The following is a 22,530-nucleotide window of genomic DNA, read 5'->3' as shown; positions in this document are numbered from 1 at the left end:
TTCATTCCTGCTACAGCACCTCCTCCCTTTCCTGTTATCTGCCCTTTGCTGTCAGCATGATTTGGGAGTAAATCATCCTAGTCTCTGTCTCTGTTCCTACGCCAGTGGGAAGCCAGGCTCCTTCAGACCACGAGGTGGCTTACCTGGATTATAAGCCCAGGATCTAAGAAGAAAGAACAGCCTCTGAAGCCTAGCAAATTCAAGCCTATAAAGGGATGGGTCACAGACACCAAGTCCTTAGGTCTATGGGCCATTCTAATTTTATGACTGTTTTATTTCTTCCATCTCCTACTCAGGAGACATGCCCTGTCACTGGAATCTGTTCTTTAAGCAGGTATGGAATCAAACAGGGTCCCCAGGAAAGAAGGGAATTGGAGACAACAGTTGAGTCTGGGCACAGGGGTCACATTTGTTGACTTAGGTGTCGTTTATACAATAACAAAACAAATGGTTGAAAAGCAATAGATTAAAGCAAAGGTTTCAAACTAGTGGATGGGATGTTAGAGACCAGCTGTAAGCCAACCCCATCATTGTACAAATGGGAAACTGATAGGAAGTGATTTAAGCAGGTCAGAGATAGAAAATGGCCCAGCTGGAACTCGAACCCAGGTCTTTGGGCTCCCAAACCAGTAGTGTTCTTTTTCCTACCTCCAGAGACAAGAATGGCCAAAGATGGAAGAGAAAAGCGCAAAAGCAGATTTCTGAGCAGAGGAAGGCGAGGGAGAGCTTCACAGCCACTCACCTGTTGACTAACAAGAAGTTCCCTATGAGGCACAGAACAGCAGGCACTGTGGAGGCGATGGAGATGTAACTCTCAAAATAGCTCTGTAAACAAAGAAAGCAGAAAGTTGTAAAACTGTAGGAAGGGAGTCGAGTGAGATACTCGAAACAGACACCGAGCCCTTCTCTGGTTAGGGGCCAGTTTCTCCACATCCCTTTTTAACTATAAGGCCTGGGAATGAATGATTGAATAAATGAATGAATGAATGAATGAATGTTTGTTAAGTGCTTACTCTACAATGAAGTGAATCCAGTGAGATCAGTAGTACTTTCCCTAGTTCCTTACTAGGGCAGAATGAAATTGTTTGACTACCAGATTTCTGCAGCTCCAAAACCCTTCTCCCTCTCATATTCCCAGTGGCCCAAACTGTCCCCACCTTCCCCATCTTGTGGATAATTTGAGTGGAGGAGTCCTGAGGCAATGGGAAAGCAAGTAAGTGTATTTTTAAAAAAAAAAATCATTAGGGGGGCAGCTAGATGGCACAGTGGCACCAACCCTGGATTCAGGAGGACCTGAGTTCAAATCCAGCCTCAGACACATAACACTTACCAGCTGTGTGACCCTGAGCAAGTCACTTAACCCCATTGCCTAGACAAAAAAAAAAAAGAAACAAACAAAAAAATCATTTGTCTTAATGAGAACCATTTGTAGGGAGGTCCTAGCCCCATGGGGTGCTCTGGACATTTGGAGTCCTGGTTCCCCATGTGCCTGACACTCTGGCCTACCTCCTCCTCCCAGCAGGACTCAGACTCCTGCCCCTTGGAGTCCTGGGCTTTGAGAAGGTGAGCTTTCACCTGAATACGCCCAGAACCAGGCCACTGGGCCCTTTCCCAGCCAGCTCCACACCCCTAACTACCCCTCCCCTAGATTCTCCGTAGGCATTATCTTCCCCTATTAGAATGGAAGCTCTCTGAAGGTAAGGACTGGTTTGCTTCCTTATAGTTCTATTATCAGTATGTAACAGTGGCAGGCACACAGTAAGCACTTAATAAATGCTTTTTCTTTCATTCATTCCTGGGCCCCACATTCCAGAAGGGACATTGACAGACGGGAGAACAGCCAGAAAAGGGTGACCAGGCCGAGAAGGGAACTTGAAATCCTACCACACGAGGAACAGTTAAAGGAAGCATCTCTCTCCCACTCCCAAGTAGAACGTAAGCTCCTTGAGGGCAGGAATGATTTCATTTTGGCCTTTTTCTATCCCCATTACATTGTGCAGTACCTTTCACACAGAATAACCATAGATCTTGAATTAGAAGGAACTTCCGAGGCCACTTAGTTTAAATCCTTCATTTTACAGATGAGAAAACTGAGGCCAAAGAAGATGAAGTGATACCCTCAAGGCCCCAGAGGTAGAAAGCATCAGAGGCGTCTTCTGAACCCAGGGCCCTTGACTCCAGAAGCCAAGGCTCAGTTCACTGATTTCAATAATTGTTTCTCTAATTGAAAAAAGAATAAATCCTTGGTTTTGCCAGGATTGGGGGGAAAGACGAAATATTCTGAATAGAGTCATAACTAGGAATTCTTGCTCCTGAGGAAAATTCAGGGAGGGAGGTGGGAAGTGGGAGTGGCAGCTGCACAGTCTGACGAGGTACAGTTGTGCTAGGAAAAGGGGAGCCCTTTCCATCATTCAGAGAGGCTGGACTAGACCCCACAAAGCAGTGAGGGAGAGGCGGACCCCAGGAGAGGAGAACCACGGTGGCGGGATGCTGGGTATTCCAGACACAAGTGGCCGTCATACCTTATACGCTGGTGCTATAAGAAAGACCAGAGGGCCCACTTTGCTACCACCCATCTAGCCCAGTTTTCTAAGGTTAGCTGTCTACTGTGGGCAAAAATTCCAAGAGTGACCCAACAATTGTTACAGCTCAACCAAAGGTCTCAGTCCTCACACGGGAAGCTGGGAGCTGCTGGAAATGTGGCCCAGCCCCTTTCCCTGCTGGGAAACTTTGTCCAGCTGCTGGATTCACTCTTTCAGTGGAGCTATTATATAAGGTCAAAACCAGGCTGTGACAGCGATGCAACCAATCAGGGCCAGGTTAAGACTGAAGTGCATTTTCCTGGAGTCAGCAAAAAGGCACAGTGGCCAAAGAGAGGCACGTGAGACGGCAAGCTGCCCGCGTCCCTTCAGTGACAGTGACAGATGCCACAACAGCCCAAGGGGACATCATGACCCAGCACACACAACATCCAGATGCTTATTAGGGAGGTCAGGCTGCGGCTTGGTGAGGCCCGACGCTGAGCACGGTCATGTCCTCCCGCCACCTCTGCCCAGCTAACTCTCTTAACACACTCCCCTCTGCTCTTCTGTCATCCCCTGGCTCTCTCCTCTCCCCCAAAGAGTGAGCCGTCCATCGCCCATGGATTTTAAGAACTTCGGCAATTTCAGCAACTATGCACCGGAGTGATTGCTCCAGGGAGTTTTAAAAACAATGTCAGTGGGAGATTAGGTGGTTCCAGGTACTTGGGTGCTGGATGACCCCTCAGTGCCCAGGCAGTGTCAGCTGGCAGCTTGGGACTGATGTGGGCAAAGCTGGCCAGTCCCTGTAGGCTGACCTTTATGGTATCTTAAGGATGATCATTGCGGCATCAGAGTAGGAAAGAGCAGGACCCCCTCTCCTGGCCTTATCCAATAGGCAGCCTTCTACCTTCACAAAATTTCTCACTCTCAGCCCCCTGCCCCAAGTTCAGACCCTCATCAGGTCTCCGTTGAACTATTCCATTGGGATCTCCTCTGCTCTTCCTGACTCAGTCCTCACCAGGGTGAAGACTGCTTTGTAGGTATTCCATGGAGAAGCCTCTTGTCCCAGCACAAGTTGAACTAGGTGGTCCATGAGAGCCTCCCAACTCTGAGATTCTTCTGCAATTCCTTCTTTTCCAACTTCCTCATCCATTATTCTCCTCCATATACTCTTCACACCAGCCCTCTCGCTATGTGTCACACATGGCCCTCCTCCCATCTCTGCGCCTTTGCACTGACTGTCCCTCATGCCTGGAATGCCCTCCCTCCTCACCTCCACCTTCTGGAATCCCTTGTTTCCTTCAGAACTCAGCTCAGGCACCACCTTTTACGCAGAGCTTTTCCTGGACCCCCGGATGCTGGTGCCAATGCCTCCTCGCTGGAGGGGCGGAGAGCTAGAGCCACTTAAAAGGCCTCCTGAGGTGATTATTAAAGTTTTAGCGTGAAATCAACAGACTCTACAAATCAGGGCTTAACTCTTACTCTCTTGATCATCCAGACTCAAGAAAGTGGTGGGGGAAATATTAATACTGCGGATTCAACTTAAAAGTGTGTCATGCACACTCACACTCACACCCACACCCACACCCACACCCACCCACCCACCCACACACACCCCCCCCACACCCATACACACACCCACACACACTCCAGCTCTCCTGACAGAAGGGAAGTTCTGTGAGGACAAGGCCTATTTCATTTGTGCCTGACGCCATGCCCAGCACATGGTAGGAACTTACTAAATGCTTCTAAACTGATTTATTGACAGAACAAGGTAGAGAGTGAAGCCTGAACCACAGGCCTGAGGGTCTTTAAGAAGGGGTTGATCCACTCCTTAAGCAGCTTAGAAGGAAAGACAGAACAGGAGATGGAAACAAGGAAAGTGGGGATGAGAAGCCTTGATTTACAGAAAAAAATGTATCAAAACTTCAATGAACAGAAATATTCTCCTTCTCTACCTGTCAAATTCCTTGTTGTTGTTCAGTCATTTTTCAGTCATGTCCAACTCTTTGTGTCCCCATTTGGGGTTTTCTTGGCAAAGATACTGGAGTGGTTTGCCATTCCCTTCTCCAGCTCATTTTACAGATGAGAAAACTGAGGCAGACAGAAGTTAAGTGACTTGCCCAGGGTCACACAGCTAGTAAGTGTTTGAAGCCAGATTTGAACTCAGGAAGATAAGTCTTCCTGACTCCAGACCCAATGTTCTGGGCACTATGGTGCCGCCACCTAGCCATCCTGTTGAATTCCTATTCACTCTTTAAAGTCCAACCCAAATGCCGTCTCTTCAATGAAGCATTCCCCGATTCCTGACACCTGCCCATGGACACCAATGACTTTTCTTCCCCTGAATCTCACACAGAGCCTCATTATATAGAGGCAGCTGGTGGTGAGGTGTATAGAGCACTGGGCCTAGAGTCAGGAAGACCTGAGTTCAGATAAGTGCACAAGAGAGGTATACAGTAGGGAAAGGGCAAGAAATAAGCATTTATATAGCCCCTCCTTAGTGCCAGGCACTGCACCAATCTCAATTTTATCTCAATTTTCACAACCTTGCAAAATAAGTACTATTATTATCTTCATTTTGCAGTTGAGGAAACTGAGGCAGACAGTAGCTAAGTGATTTTTCCGGGGTCATACCGCCAGTAAGCATCTGAGGTCCCTTTAAGGCTTGGCCAGTACCATGCTGTAACCATCTTTCTATCTCTCTCCCTATCCCCAGCATAGTGCTCCACACAGACAGAGCAGCTGCTTAAACGTTGGCTGAATCTAGGGTCACAGGTGTAGTCCTAGAAAGAAGCCTGAGAGCCCATCTGGGCCAACTCCTTCATTCTGCAGACTCAGACACTAAGGTTAAGTCACGTGTTGAAGGTCACACTGGTAGGGTAGTATCAGAAGCAGAATTTGAACCCAGGCCCTCTGACTCCAGGGTCAGTATTTTTTCCTCTGTTCCCCACTGCCTCTTCTTCTGAACTGCCTTGTCCTGTCCCCAGTAGTAACTGATGTTCCATTCAGTCCTCCATTCAGCACCCCTGCACAGCCATGAAGACCTGAGCTCCTCTGGTCCAAATGAACCAGCCTTTGCCACAGCATGATTTCCTAAAACTTTTATAATCTTTGGAAATGGTTTGTGCTCAATGGAAAAACCAAGACACCCAAGAGTTTTAAGCAAGGCACACAGTCTATTTTTCATCATCCCCCCACAGCCAGAGCTTTGGGGCTGCCTGCCCACAAAGTCCTTTGATGTGTGCTCAGGGGGAACAGAGACCTACTAATACCAGCCCGGCCAGAAAGGGATCAATCAGGATGGCAGAAACACCACGCATCTCCTTCCCCTGATCCCATCCTCAGCATTTGTTCTCACACCTCTGATTCAAGATTAGACAAATTGGCTTTCAGTCTAAGGGAATGGACTGGGTGCACAATGTCAAAGGCAGGTTTAAATTTTTCAGGTTTTAAGAAGAGGGAGAAAAACAGTAAAAAAAAAAAAAAAAAAAAAAAAGGACCAAAGAAGGCATTTTGCTGTCGTAAGGAGACTGGCTGCCAAATGCAAATTGTGCCTCAAATGATGGCCCCTAAAGGTCTATAGAAAGATCTGAAAAGACCTTCTGAAAATGTTCAAAGCAAGAGCTGGCCTCTCATTCAATGGCCTTTCATCTCTCTGAATTGTGAATCTATGACTCTGATTTCATTTGACCATGGTATTTTATAAGGTTGTCTCTAGTCTACTCTTGCCCCTCCCATTCAAACATTTGTGAAGCACCTACTGTGTACTAGGCAGAAAAGCAGAATAGAATCTGTACTGAGAGGTGGCCTCAAGCCAGAAAGACCTGGGTTCAAATCCCCAGTCAGACTCACCCGCGGTGGTGGGGTCCAATCACTTAATCTCTCAGTGCCCCAAAGACAAGAAATCAGAGAGCAGTTGTCAGATTGTGGAAGTGTTTTATCCCAATAAAAGCACAGACCCAGTCCAATATATACATGGAACATACATATGGTATACACACATATATACACACATACACACATCATATATATGTGATACATATATATATACACACATAATATATATGTGATATATATGATATATATATGATACACACACACACCAGGCACTGAGAAAGGTATGAGGGATATAAAAATAAAAATGAAGCTCAAGGAGAGCCTCCTCTCCTGTCCCCTTCAGCTAAATTATAATAATGCTTAGCATTCATACAGCACCTACTATGTGCCAGGCATGGTGCTAAGTACTTTACAAATATCATCTCATTTGATTTTCACAACAACCCCGGAGGGTAGTGCTATTATTATCTCCATTTCACAGATGACAAAACTGAGGCAAACAGATCATGTGACTTCTCCGAAGTCACACGGCTATTAAGTGTCTAAGGTCAGCTAGGAACTCACATCTTCCTAACTCCAGGTCTAGCGTTCTACCCACTGTGCGATGGGTAGAGGAAGTCAAGTCCAAGCCAGAGTGGGTGTGGTGGTAGTGAAGATGCCTCTAGGGGCTCAGAGGTTCTTAAACTGGGGTCCAGGGATAGATTTCAGGAGGTCTGAGAACTTGGATGGGGGGGGGGGATGACATCTTGCTTTTCATTCAGCTGTGCCTGAAACATAGGATTGCCTTCAAGTATTTAAAAACATGATTCTAAGAAGGAGCCCGTGGCCTTCACTGGGCTGACTGCCCAAGGGGCCCAGGACACAAAACAGTGAAGAACCTTGCTTTCTCTGGATCCCCATTTCCCCGACAAGTTATTGTGTGGGGTCATCAACTGCTAACTTCTTTTCAACCGGGGCTGGAAAATGTGAAGGCTTTTGAGCACGAACAATGAGATACATTTCAGTAGCAAGATGGAGCCCCAAATACTCGATATGAAATTGCCAGGCACTGGGGAGACCTGTAACACAGAGCCGTGGCCATTACTACACACTTCAGTGGGTCCACGATCACGCTGTCAGTCAATATGTCCTTCAGTGGGTTTGGAATCTCACTGGGGTAGGTATTCCCTCTCTAGGTATTGCTGGAAACTTATCTAATAATACTAACATAATAGCTACCATCTTTGTAGCTTTTGAAGGTTTGTAAAGCCCTTTATGAATATTATCACATTTGATCCTCAAAAAATCCCTGGAAGGTAAGTGTTATTGTCATCATCCCCATTTTTACGGATGAGAAAACTGGTTAAGAAAAGACTTGTGACTGGCCAAGGGTCACACATCTACTAAGTGTCTGAGGCAGGCTGTGGTCTTCCTGACCATTACTTAGAGCACTGGAGTCAAGGAAACCTGAGTTCAAATTCAGCCTTGGACACTTAACAGCTGATTCTGGGTAAGTTACTTAACCTTTGTCTTCCTCAATTTCCTTACCTGTAAAATGGGGATAATTAGAGCACCCCTCTCCCAAGGTTGTTGCAATAAAATGAGATAATGTTTGTAAAGCACTTTACACCCTTAAAATGCTATATAAATACTATTATTGTTGTTGTTATCAATCCATCACATAACAAAGGAAGAAAAACTTTATCATCTAATGTGATTCTTGTCTGTGTCTTTCAGGAAATTCTTGATAAAGGACCTAGTGCACTGCTGGAGGTCGTCCTCCTCCTATTCTTTTATTATTCATCCTCAGACATCAGCCCAACACCCTTGTGGGGTCCCTCTGTCCCTCACACTTGCCAGCCCACTCTGAGTCATCACTGGCCACATATTAGGGCCCACTGACACCCCCCAGACATCTTCTGCTGTCTTTTGAGTCGCCTACAGTTTTGTTTCTTCTAAGATCATCACGTTCCATGCTTGGCAGTCATAGCATCCCTGGGAGAATACTGGTGTTTAAAATGATGGACTTTTCTGTGTGACATTTACTAACTGTGTGACCCTGGGCAAGTCACTTAACCCTGATTGCCTCACCAAAAAATAAATAAAATTAAATTAAATGATGGACTTTGGCAGGAATGAGTAGCATGGGATCACTGAAATAATGGTGCTCAATTTGCCTAGCGTGATATACAAGGCCAAACTCTTCGTCATGTTCAACTCTGGGTCATTATCCATCAGCAATGTGTTTCAAAAACATAAATACACAAACACACTGAGGACTAACGCAATGGGCTGCCCATCTCACTGCATGTCATAATAATCTGACAATACATGTTTGCCATCCACTTTGTCCGGGGGGGATGGTCAGGCCTATTTCTTCTGAGGGAATTTTGGTCTCAGAAAGGAATCAGTTAATCTCCCACATCCCTACCACTGGGGGGCAGGTGGAATCTCCATAGCTTCAGCATCAGGCTAAAGCCTGTGGAATAAGGACCATCACTGAATGCTTGGGCTCATTAACTTTGCTCCCAAGATACAATGGCTGTCTCATCTACCCAACAGGGAGAAATATGTTCTTGCTTATGGAGACCACCAGAGAATCATTCTGCCCCAGAGTAAGTGAGGACAGCTCTAACTGGGCCATGGGATAAGCTGTATACTCTGACCAGGACTCTTTGAAAATGGGATCTGTTCTTTGTTTTTGTATCCTCAGCACTTAATACAGTGCCCGGCACATAGTAGGTCCATGTAAATTTGACTTGTTTACAAGGGGGGAAGGGAGAATAATAGGCTGGATCATTCTCTAAGAGATCTCTTGCCTAAGGCAGTCCAAACACAGCAAGCCGCCTAAAGCTCAGCATTCTGTGGGACACAAAGACTTGGCAGGCCTTCATGGTGAGGCGGATGGCCTGTCAGCAACAGTAACCAGGACTGGGGGCAGATCAGCCGGTGTTCATTACACCAGCCACCTCTGGGCCTCTCTGTAGGTCACTAGGTGATCAAGGCCTCTAAGGTTCCTTCCAAGTCTAAGAGTCTGCACTCTTTGGGACAGGCCTGGCAAGAGGAGATGTGTGAACGCACAGGGCTGGTTCTGCCATTTCAAAAAAACAAAGAGGAAGACGAAAGGAAGGAACTTGTGGGAAAGGGAATCATTTTCAGAAGAAGCTATTACAATTCCACAGGCCCATGAGGCTGGTTCCCAATAAACAAAGGAAGACAAAGGCAAGAAAAAAGAACCCATGAGTTTCAAATAAATACTGTCAAGGAACTCATTATCTTCTCCCCCTCGACCCCATCATCTTGAAAACTTTCCTATTTCTAACAAAGGAAACATCGTCTTCTAGTCCCCCAGGTTCACAACCTCAGTTGTTGTTCAGTCATTTCAGTGTGATGCCATTTGGGTTTTTACAGTGGAGATACTGAAGTGGTTTGCCGTTTTCTTCTCCAGCTTATTTTATGAATGAGGAAACTGAGGCCAAAAGGGTTAAGTGACTTACCCAGGGTAACATAGCTGGTAAATGTCTAAGGCTGGATTTGAACTCAGGAAAATGAGTCCTTTTGACTCCAGACCAGTGCTCTATTCACTGTGCCACCTAGCTGCCTTCACAATCTCAGTCATCCTCAACTCTTCCCTCTCCCTCACCCTCCTATAGCCAATCTGTTACTGAGACCTATTAATTCTATCTCAAACACATTTCTCACATCTATCCCCTACTTACCACTCCCTTAGCCATCACCTTAGCTTAGCCCCTGGACAATTGCAAAAACCTCCTAAGAGACCCTCCTGGTTCCAGTTCTCACCTCTCCAATACATCCTCTACATAAATGCACAAAAAACCTCAGTGGCTCATGCATACCTTTGGACCTAGCAATACCTCCACAAGGTCTATATCCTCCAAGAGATAAAAAATAAAAAGGAAAAGGACCTATGTGTACAGAAATATTTATAGCTGCTCTTTTCTGGGGGTAAAGAATTAGAAGTTCAGGGGATGCCCATCCATTGGGGAATGGCTGAACAAGTTGTGGTATGTGATTATGGTGGAATATTATTGTACTACAAGAAATGATGAGCAGGATGCTCTCAGAAAGACCTGCGCTTACATGAGCTGATGCAAAGTGAAATGTACTGTGTACAAAGCAACAGCAATATTCTAAGATGATCAGCTGTGAATCACCTAGCTAGTCTCAGAAATACAATGATCCAAGAAAACTCTGAAGGACTTATGATGAAAAATGCTATCCATCCCCAGAGAAAGAACTCATGAATACAGATCGAAGTATACTTTTTTTTTACTTTATTTATTTTTCTTGAGTTTTTTTTCCTTGTCTATGTTTTCTTTCACAACATGACAATTATGGATATGTTTTGCATGACTACACTTGTGTAACCTATATCAAATTGCTTACTTTCTCAAGGGGGAGGCAGGGTAGAGGAAGGGAGAGAATTTGGAACTCAAAGTTTTACAAACAAATGTTAAAAATTGTCTTTACATGCAACTGGGAAAAAATAAAATTCTAAATAGAAGCTTAAAAAAAAAAACTTCAGCTCCCTAATGCCTCTTGGACAAAATTCAAATTCCTCACCTTGACATTTTAGGACCTTTACCATTTGGCTCACATCTATCTTTACAGACTACACATTCTAGGCAAACTGTCCCCTATGCCAGGAAGTCACTCCTTCCTTACCATTCACCTCTTTTAATCCTTAGCATCCTTCAAAGTTCAGCTAAGGTGGTCTCATGTCTTTGCTGTGGCCTTAAACAAATCAGTTAACCTCTCTGGGCCTTTCTTATTCATAAAGTAGTTTTCATTCTACTGGAGAAGTAGAATGAACACATCAATAAGTAAATTAACAAGTAATTTGAAGAGGGAGTGTAAATTACTTGTTAATTTAGTTATTGATGTGCCCATTCTACTTCTCCAGTAGGAAGGAAGCTACTTGAGGGCAGGAAATATTTTTCACTTTTTCTTTGGTTTCCCAGTGTCTAGCACAGTGTTTTGTTGGGAGAGGTGCTTATATAATTGTTGACTTGAAATTGAACTGTCTCAGTGGCTGACAGGGGGAGGGTTTGTTGAGCCCTGAGCACAGTACATTTCAAAGTCAAATAGAAGCTATTTTTGGGATTATTCATGCCAATGCTCCCCTCACTGGCACTAATGACTGGGGGTTGATCGTAGGGTTTCTATTGTTATTTATCCCTCAAGACACCCTGAGGGGCCAGTCAGTGAAACTGCCCCTAAGGTACAAAGAGGAACACAAGGACCCAAACGGATAATGACCTGCTCTAGCCGCAGACACAGAAAACCAGGAAGGAATGAGGAAAATGGCATCGCCTTTGTGAAAATGGACAGTCCAGGTGGTCAGTTAGAGGCTGGCATGATTGGGAGGGAAGGATGATGAGTCAGTCAGCAATCAGCATGGCGGAGGCTGATGAGTCATAAGGACTCCATCTCTGGTCCTCCAAGATAAGTGGGTTCTCTCATGAGTCTTAGTCTTGGAAAGTTGGGTCATAGACTGGGGGTGGCAGAGGCTAGTCATTCTAACAGCTTGGCATTTCAATTCCTTTACAATTCAGCTCCAATCTATCTTCGCAGAGCTATTACACATCACTCACCTCAACTACACACACACACACACACACACACACACACACACACACACAATCTTCAACATGTCACTTAACCTGTGTGAGGCTCAGTTTTCTCATTTGGAAAATGAGTGAGGAGGATTCTGGGAAGATGGCAGAGTAAGTCAGCAAACTTTCAGCTCTCCAAATTTCCTCCTCAAAAAAAGAAAAAAAAAAGACAGAACATTGCCTCAGAGGGAACATAGAGCAGCAGAAATAAACAGAAATTGAGATAAAGCGGTTGTCTTCCTAAAACAACTCGAGAAGATCTCAGGAGAGATTTGACCTCCAAGGGAGGAGTTTGGGTCTGAGTGAAGTGCAAACACCTTCAGGGTCCGCAGAATCAACAAACAACAAGCCCTGGGGGAGCTGGGATTGGGAGACAGCCTCAGGAACTTTCACCTTACAGATGGGAGGTGGGGGGTGAAGGTGGAGTAAGAGAAGATTGAAGGACCTTCTACTATGGAGAGATGCCAAGCACAGTGGTGATGACCAGATGTGTCTTGGGCTGTGCCTGCAGGAGAAGGAGGAGTGGTGAATGCAGTAGCAGAGGGGTGGAGACCCTACTGGCTGTGAGCACTTGCAGGAGAGCAGAGTCCCTGGTTTCAGCTCCAGGGCAGAGAGGACAGCTGTAGTTTTCAGCCACCTGAGGGACCCTAGGGAGCAAGAGTATTTGTGAGACAGCATGACTAGGGGCCCTAGCTTTGGCTTAGGGGTGGAGAGGACAGCCCAAAGTTGGGCCCCAGAATAGACCTCAGAAAATAACAGTAAGAAAGACCTGCTTGGGGCATCATTCCCCATACTTCAGGACTAGAACTTGATTATACTAATAGCTGCTTAAAACAAAATAAAAATGAATAAGCAAAGGAGAAAGAACCCAACCACAGATAGCTACTATGGGGATAGAGAAGATCTGGGATCATATTCAAAGGAAGATAATGGAGCTAAAAAAAAAACAAAAAACAAACACCATTCCTTTTTCAATGAGAAATGTCAAATGGTCCTAAGCACAAGAAGAGTTCCTGAAAGAACTTAAAAAAAATTAAAAATCAAATCAGAGAAATCGAGAGGAAAATTTTGAAAAAAAAAAAAAAAGAGCAATCCAGGAAAATCAAGAAAATTATGAAAAGAAAGTCAACCAACTTAAAATACAGAATCAAAAACTTAAGAAAGAAAATAATTCCTTAAATCTAGAATTGAACAATGGGAAGCCAGTGATATTCTAAGACACCAAGAAATACTAAAACAAAATTAAAAGAAAGAAAAAATAGAAAAGAATGTGAAACATCTCATCAGAAAAACAACTGATCTGGAGAACAGATCAAGGAGAGACAATATAAGAATAGTCAGACTACCTGAAATGTACAATCAAAAAATGAATCTTGATACAATATTACAAGAAATTATTGAGGAAAATTGCCCTGAAGTTCTAGAACAAGAAGGCAAAGCATAAATAGGAAAAAATCCACTGATCACCACTTGAAAGACATCCCAGGAGGAAAACTTACAGGAATATCATAGCCAAGTTTCAAAGCTCCCAGGTTAAGGAGGAAACATTGCAAGCAACAAGGAAAAAAAAACAATTTAAATATCATGGAGCAACAATAAGGATTACACAAGACCTAGTAGCTACTATGTTGAAAGACCATAGGTCTTAGAATACTATATTTCCTAGAGCAAAAGAGGTGGGGCTATGACCAAGGGTACCTTACCCAGCAAAGTTAAGTATAATCCTTAATGGAAAAAAATGGAAAGTTAATGAACTCAAAGACTTTCAAGTATTTGTAACAAAAACAGCAGAAGTTAAGGGAAAATTCATCACATAAAATCCAGGAGAAATATAAGGTAAACATTGAAGAACAATTATAAGGGACTCAAAAGGTCAAACTGCTTACTTCTTATATGTGAAAATATTAATAGTACTCTTATGACTGTTATCATTATTTGGGTAATTCGAAAGAAAGGCTTTGTATGATGTGTATGATGGGGTGATTTTAACAAAATAAAACTGTGTAGGGAGAGATAAAAAAGGCGTAAGAGGACAAATTCAAACAGAAATTCCCCCCAGTAGGGGGGGAAGGTGGGTAATGTTGGAACCTTACTCTCATTGGGAATGGGTTGAAGATGGAACAACATATACGTATATATGTCTTCTAACTTCATAAAGAATTAGAGGGCAAGGGGATAGGGCAGGGGAGAGGATAAGGGAGGGACTCTTGGAGGGGTGGGTAGGTTAAGGAACAGGAAGGTAGTGGGTAGAAGAAAGTAGAGGAATAAGAAGGATAGGGTAAATACAGTGGGAAGGATAGTGAGGAAAAATAGGAAGGAGGAAAATAACACAAGTAATCATAGCTTTGAATGTGAATGGGATGAATTTACTTATAAAATAGAAATGGACAGCAGATTAAAAATTTGAATTCAACAACATGTTGCTTTCAGGAAACACCATAAAAATTGGAGATACACACAAAGATAAAATAAAGGGCAGGAATATAATTTATTGTGTAAAAAAAAGCAGGGGTAGTAATCATGATCTCAAAGTTAAAGCTAAAATAGATTTAATCAAAAGAGAAAAATAGGGAAACTATGCTCTATGTCAGCTTGTTTTAGACCACTTAAAATAACTAGACAGTATAAAACACCTGAAAGTATACCTGCCAAAACAGACACAAGAACTATATGAACATAAATATAAAACACTTTTTATGCAAATAGAATCATATCTAAATAAGTGAAGTAATACTTATTCTTCATGGATAGGGACAATTAATATAATTTTTAAAAATTGCAATTTTTACCTAACTAATCCATTTGTTCAATGTCATCTTGATTCAATTACTAAAAAAATTATCATACTGAGTTAGAAAAAATAATAACAAAGTTTATTTGGAAGAATAAAAGGCCAGGAATTTCAAAGAAACCAGGGGAAAAAGATGTGAAGAAAGTAGATTCAGCAGTATCAGACCTTAAACTATATTATAAGGTGAAAGTATTGTTGAAGTGAAAAATGGATAATTTTGATTATTTTAAATTAATACTTTTTGGTATAAATAAAACCAATGTAGTCAAATAATAAAAGGAATGCAGAAAATGGGGGGAAATTTTTCATAGACAATCTCTCAGATAAGATGTGATCGTGTTAGAATACTGCTGTGGTGTAGGAAATGATGAACTGGTTGATTGAGAAAAACATGGAAAGACTTGGACCTATGAAGGAAGATGCTATCCATCTTCAGATAAACAGATGTCAAATGGAAACAAACATAGTACGATCTTACATATATGTGTATGAGTGTCTATGTGTATATGTGTGTATGTTTATAGATATCTATGTATATGTATATATGTATATGTATGTGTATTCATGTTTACTTGTAGCCTTCTTTAGAGCAGGGAGAGGGGGTGGGAAAGAGGGAAAAAATAGAGTAAAAAGTGCACAGCAGAGAACAAAAGAAAACCAACAAGCAAGTAAAGAAAAGCTGGTCAGCTTTGAAAACCATGTGTAGTATTTATTATAGAAATTTTCTTGAAATGGAAATTTATTGTTTTATATTGAATTCTCTCTCATGTTCTGCTGTATACATGGCAACTTTTTTTTCTTTTCACATTTTGTATTTAAGTTTAAAATGAATTCTTAAAATTTACAAGAAAAACAATTTTAAAAAATGAATGAGGTAGATTAGATGGTATCTGAGGTCTCTTTCATTTCCCTGACTAGGATTCTCTGAACTACCTTGACATGTGACCCAGGACAAATGCCTCGGACTTCTTACCCATGAAAATGTGCACCCACTTTTGTTTTCAGCTTTGCCAGGATGGCTGCTTTGCTATTTATAGTATTTTGACTGGGGGTGGGGGTGGGTCACTTGTAGGATCTGTCTCCTTAAGGCTTTCTTTAACTCTGGGCAGGCTCTGAAAGAGCTAAACCAAACACAAACTCCTGCCACCCACTCGGTTCAGTGGGAGGCTGGCAGAGATGGCAGGAAGTCTGATGGAATTCTGAGGCCAGTTCTAGAGATATTCTGGTCCTCAGGCACCCAATAAAAAAAACCACTTTCCCAAGTCAGTTCCATGGAAGATAAACAGGAAGGATCTGTCACCATCTTGAATCTCAAAGAAAAGCTGCTAAAGTAATCATCCTTCTTTCCCTTTCCTCCAGTTGTTTTAATCTAATTTCTTTGCCAACACACATCCTCCTATGATGATACCCTGGAAGGACTAGGTATTATCTTGTGCTCTGAATGCATTGGCTTCCTGAGGAAGTATTGCACTACTCTCTGAGAGCCAAACATCATCATTGGTCATGCCTTTGAAAAAAATAATCATACTTGACGGATTTCAAAGGTTTTCACATGTGTTAAGTCATGTGATTGCTTAGAATGTGAGAGCTAAATGTATCTGGCAGGTCCCATGACCTCTTCAGGATTCAGTTCCCTCATCTGTAAAATGAGCATGTTGGACCAGATGGCCAGGGGAAGAAGAGAAGAAGCATTTATTAAGTATGTCCTTTGTGCCAGGCACTGTGCTAAATACTTTACTAATATCATCTCATTTGATCCTCACAACAACCGTGGGCAGTAGATGCTATTATTATCCCTATTTTACAGTTGAAGAAACTAAAGCAGACAGCAGTTAAGTGACAGTGCTTAGGGTCATACAGATTGCACGTATCTGAGGAGGGATTTGAACTCAGGTCTTCCTGACTCCTAAAGATAGCCTCTAAGGCTTCTTCCAGCTCTACATCTATGACTCTAGCCTATGAGATAGCGGATACAAGTGAAAACGCTCTGGAGCAGATGGGTTCACATTCTGGTTTTCCGATTTACTACTTGCAAGACACGATGAGTGTCACAACATTTCTTGGCCCCATTTCCCTCATCTGTAAATTGAGGCAGTAGGACCAGGTGATTCGTAAGGTCCCTTCGAGTTGCTGTGATCTCTCATTTTACATACAAGGAAAGTGTAGCCCAAATCAGTTACGGTGTTTATTCAAGGCTACACACAGTTAGTAAGTTACTGGCACAGTCGGACAAGAACCCAAGGCTCCTGATTCAACCTACACCAGGTACACCCCCATGGGGGTGCTCAGACATCCAGCCCTCCTAGCTAGGACTTTGTGAAAACCAGAAGATGCAGTCCGAAGTTCTGGTTGACACTGAGCATCATTCCCTTGAGGTACCTTCTTCCTCAGAATAAAAGACCCATCTCAGCTAGGAAATGACAGACTTCCTCAGCTCCTACCCCACAGCCTTCCTCTCACTGATGTAAATGGGTGAAACCCATGACCAAAAGGGAAAAGACTTCCTGCCTTGAGGATCATAGGCTTAGAGTCAGAAGAAACCTCAGAGCCCATCTAGTCCAACACCTTTTTTAAAATTTATTTTTTACTGATAGGGAAACTAAGGCACAGAAAAATTAACTTATATGCCTGAGGTCACACCAGAAATAACCCAAAACTTCAGACTCCCAATCTAGGACTCTTTCCACTGGACTCCATTGTGCAATGCTGTCAATGTTTCTTTATTCCTCTGAGTTTGAGTTCCCTTTTTACATTAAAAAAACAAAAAACAAAAAACAATGTATCTACTTCTGGAGACCTCTTAGAACTACCATACTGGCCTGCATAGAGGCACGTCTCCCAAAGCTGGCTTACACAAAACTCAAGAAAGATCTATGATCAGCCCCTGAGTAAGAGATGCCAACCAACGTGATGATGCCAAAGAAAATAATAGGGGCAGGGGATAAATCAAACATTTATTTGAAAAACCCATTGCCAAACCTTTCACAGGAAATGGACTTTTCATGTGGCAATTTTGGATAATTATTTTTCAATGTATACCTATACCTTATTTTCCTTTCAATGAGATCTCATTTTAGGAAAGCAGTCTCTATCGGGTCCAAGAATGTAATGAAAGCCTTTAAGTTCACATTGAATGAACCACGTTAAACACAGCTAAACATAAACATTCATGAAGCACAGTGGAAAGAATCCTGGATTTGGAGCCAGAGGACCTGGGATGGAATCTCCTTGGGCAAGTCACCTAACCCTTCTGTGCCACCTCCAAAAAGAGACTGTTGGGCTAAGTGACTAATCTCTTAGGAAACCTCTAAGCTTTGTTCCAATTTGTGAGTACATGGAGTTCTCCAAAATCTCTCTCAGTGAATGGTACACTCCCCAGTAACGGCCCTTTTTATGGGAATATTGGAACATGCCCTGCACTAACTCTAGGGGATAGGCTCTGCCCAGGGGGCCTCCTAATGCCTTACTGCTGAATAGTGATTCCCAAGTTACCGGGGTCATGTCTATGATACAATCTATAGTGGATCCAGGACCCTAGGACGCTTAATACATTTAAGATACTGATGAAGAAACTCGTTTTCATTTGTAAAACTCCAGCCCTGCTCATGGATGCCAAGGGAAAAGGAGCGACTCATTTTCAAACACAATTTAAAAATCCACTAAAGCCAGCTGGCCAGATTTTAGTCCCATTTTATGACAAGGAACATTTCCTCTCCTCTGCCATGCTGAGACCTTGTGTTAAGGGTCTCCTCCAGAAGAATTTAATTCCGGGTTTGGAGGCCAGGTAAAGAAGTTTGGGGGAAGGAGGAGGCAAGTCTGAAATTAGCCAGTTTATCTCTGGCAGACCCCAGTCCGGCTTTCTCTCCATTGAATGCCATTTGGGCACTTTTTAGAAAGTGTAGCAAATTAGTCATGAGCTGCAGCAGATTTGTGCCCCTGAGCCTCGGAGTGGTTTCTGCAAAAGACCTTTTGTTCAGCTGCCGCCTCGAGAACTCAGCAGCAAAGGCAGCTGGGCTCCTGCTGGGTGAAAAAAAGCAATTCCAGCCGGGGGTGGCAGCTCAAGGCAGCAGAGCATTACCTGGATCACAGGGGCATGAAATTAGCAGCAGCAAGCAGGCTGGAGCCAGAAAGAGTTTATGGTAGCAAACTTGCTTCTGGAGAGCAAAGTCCTCTACTCCCGATGACACTGCAAATGGGGTGCCCTCTCAAGGCGAGGGATGCCCAGCTTCCCTGGCAAATACAAATGGCTTGGATGCTCCACCTAGAGAATCACAGGATCAAAGATTGAGGGCCAGAAGGGTCCTTAAAGATCATCAGGTGCATCCCTTCATTTTTTTAACAGATGAAGAAACTGAGGCATGGAGGAGTTAAGTGACTAAGTGACAAAGTCAGAGAGGTAATAGGTGACAAATTGGGGTTTGAACCCAAGTTTTTTTACTCCAAATTCAGTTCAATGACATAATGGGAGAACTGGCTTGTTGGGGGGTAAAAGTTGACAAGAGAAACCAAATGGCTTGTGTAACACCTGGAAATAGAGGGCAGGAGGGTCTCTGGGGCTGTGGCACAGTGCAGGTGAAATGAGCTCAGAGTTACAGAAAGCTGAGCCCAAACACTGCTCCTCTGATCACGGGCAGGTCAGTCTAACTTTCAGAGTCTCCATTGCCTTATCTATAAAGTGAGCATCTTAACCTCAGTAGGATGAGGCAGTATAGAATGAATTGTGGATGGAAAGCTAAAGCGGGGAGTCAGGAGGACGTGGGCTCAAGTCCCACCTCAGACACTCGCTGGTGGTGTCAAGTCACAGAAACTCTCAGAAGTTCAGGCAATGCTTTAAGCCAAGAAGTCCAAGGAGAGCTGCTAATCTACAGGGGCAGTGGGGTTTCCTCACTGGGTCCTCCCTACAAAGAGGAAATCATAGACACAGATACACACACACACACACACACACACACACACACACATACACGCACATACACACATACACATCAAATACTTGTAATACCTCCCCGCTGGGTGGTCATGAGGATCAAATGAGATCATGTCTGTAAGATACTTTACCAAACTACATAAATGTCTGTGATCCATTACCAGGCCAGGGCCCAGGATTTGGAGACTGAGGGATGAATCTTAAAGGACTAGGTAGGCATTAGGGTCAGAAAAGGCAAGAGCTCCAGAGACCAGGTCTCAGGGGAGGCTGGAAGGATTAAGCCAGGTATCAGAGGTTACCTAACAGGGGCTGAGGTTCAGAACCTGGTAAACAAGTAGAACCTAAAACATGGGTAATTATTAGCAAAGGTCAGAACAAGTGACCAGTTAATAAGTAACAATAAGTGAGTACCAGAAGGGCAAATCAAGGCAGAGAGTCAGAGGTCTAAACGCACCATAAGGAATCAGAGAAGAAGACATGAAAGGAGACAGGGAAAAAGGTGAGTTTTATTCGCTACAAGCAAAGTCAGATTAGAATTTTCAGCCTGGCTGTCCATCTCACAGTCAGCCACATTCATTTAATTAACTTGCCCAAACCTCCATCAGCCCAAGAATTCTTTTCGTAGATCCTGCTTTCATCGGCCCCCATGGAAGTTAGGGGTCGATGGGCTCATTCACAGTCTTTCACTGTGCCCTTATCCCCTTCATTAACCTCCATGAAACGTACAGGATGGCAAACATAAGCCCCTTGTCCCTCTGAAACAAATCCAGACAGCTCAGAGGAGTTGCTGGGCCATTTGTGAACTCTGTTCCAAAAACTGCTGCCTGGCAATGATCAAAGAAAGGCCCCAGGCCGAAATGTTCTTGGGCTGTCCATTCCTACAGAGTCATATCTTCTGTCTGAGAGGGGAGCGCCAAGATAATGGTAGCATCTCTCCAGCTGGAGTCTAAACCCCTTGAGGGCAGAGCCTCTGTCTTACACTTGTATGTTCCATGACACCTTCTACATATGACTCCTCCTGACTCACACAGCCCACTCCCACCGTGAACAGTCAGAGGACCTGAATTCAGATACCACCTTTGGCTTCCTACTTCTACGAACTCTGGCAAAATAACCTCTCTCCGTGTCATCATCTGTAAGGTGAAGAACTAGATGGCCGCTGAAGTCTCTCCCAGATTGAAATCTATGATCCCACAGTCATCATCTCTCATCTCAATTTTTGCACCCACCTCCCAACTGGTCTCTCAAGTGTCTCCCGTAAGCCCATCCTCCTCACAACTGCTTCCCTACTCATAATGCCAATAGCTCTCTATTGCTTCTAGGAATAAATGTGAATTCCTCGGTTAGCTTTTAAAGGCTCACAATCTGGCCCCAACCTCTTTCCAACCTCATTCAATATTTTTCTCCCTCCCACACAATTGAATACAGTCCAACTGGCCTTCTCTGTCCTTCACACAGGACACTCCATCTCCCATCGCTGGACCTTTGTCTGGCAGTCCACCATGCCCAGAATGCTCTCCTTCCTTGCCTCTATTTCACAGAATCACTCTCTTCCTTCAGGATACAGCTCAAGTAACACCTCAGAGATGCTAAACTCACGGCCCACAAGGGGCCCAGGAATTGTCTGAACCAGATTAAAATATAATTGGAAAATGTCTATCAAAATAAATAAAAACAGAATGTTGTTCAGTCGTTTCAGTCATGTCTGACTCTTTATGACCTCATCTGGGTTTTTCTTGGCAAAGACACCAGAGCGATTTGCCATTTCCTTTTCCAGCTCATTTTACAGATGAGGAAACCGAGGCAGGTAGCGGTTAAGTGACTTGCCCAGAGTCACATAGCTAGTAAGCACCTGAGGCTGGATTTGAACTCAGGGAAATGAGTCTTCCTGATTTCAAGCTCAGCACTCTATTCAGCCACCTAGCTGCCTCAAAATATGATACAACATAGATAATGTTAGTTTGTGGTTTTCTAGGTCAACATGCTTCAGGGATTCATTTATATCTGAGTTTGACATCACTTTTCTACATAAAACCCTTCCTGATTCAACCTCTCCCCTGCAAAAAAAATCCAACCAAATCACACTGTTAAAGCCCTCCCTAACTACTTTATATTTTTTCTGTATGTACTTCTATATGTATTTATTGTCTCCAAGCATAGAAAGTAATCTCTTTGAGAATAGGGATTGTTTTATTCTTTGTCTTTGTATCCAGCACAATGCCAGGCAGACAGGAACTTAAAATGCTTATTAATTGAGAAACAAAGCCATGGATAATTAAATCATAATTAAACAAACAGCCCTAAATAAACAAGTTACTTCTACAAGTTCAGTAACTTAGCCTATAGTAGGGTCAGATTCTTTTCCTTCCTCTTCTGAAGGTTGGCCTTTGCCATATGATTGCAAACAGAAGAAAGACCTTCCATGCAAACCCAACCACCCCCTCCCCCAACCACCCCCCCACATCCTGTCCAAAGGGTTTTCATTTGCTCCCCAGGTGTCTGCATCACAGGTCTGAGTTTCTGAATGAATGACTAAGAACACTTTCCTGAGGTCTGGGGCTTTCACTGTCAATCAGAAATAAACAATGGATAGGGAAGAAGTCCAGTCCCCTGGCACATGTTATGCTTTCAGAGGAACTTAAGAGAAATGACTTTTGTCTCAGAATTTCTTTGGCCTTGGTTAGAGCTTCCCACTCACAACTGTTTTGTTCTCTCTCTCTCTCTCTCTCTCTCTCTCTCCCTCTCTCTCTCTCTCCCTCCCTCCCTGCCTCTATGTTTCTGTCTCTGTCTCTCTGTCTCCCTCTCTCTGTGTCTCTGTCTCTCTGTGTTCCTGTC

The 22,530-nt window shown here is 43.4% G+C and overlaps 1 protein-coding gene across 1 annotated transcript in view; it reads right to left on the bottom strand.

Annotated features, from left to right (window-relative positions):
• Nucleotides 1-22,530, bottom strand: part of SLC29A3 (solute carrier family 29 member 3) — a 71,470-nt gene that overhangs the window by 21,365 nt on the left and 27,575 nt on the right. The window contains exon 3 of the mRNA XM_027859013.1: nt 743-825. Within this exon, the coding sequence (XP_027714814.1) occupies nt 743-825 (83 nt within the window). The remainder of the gene's footprint in view (nt 1-742; nt 826-22,530) is intronic.

The sequence above is a fragment of the Vombatus ursinus genome, unplaced genomic scaffold, assembly GCF_900497805.2.
Source record: "Vombatus ursinus unplaced genomic scaffold, bare-nosed wombat genome assembly UNPS02000749.1, whole genome shotgun sequence".
NCBI classification, from domain to species: Eukaryota; Metazoa; Chordata; class Mammalia; order Diprotodontia; family Vombatidae; genus Vombatus; species Vombatus ursinus.
This window is presented reverse-complemented; position numbering and strand designations above follow the sequence as displayed.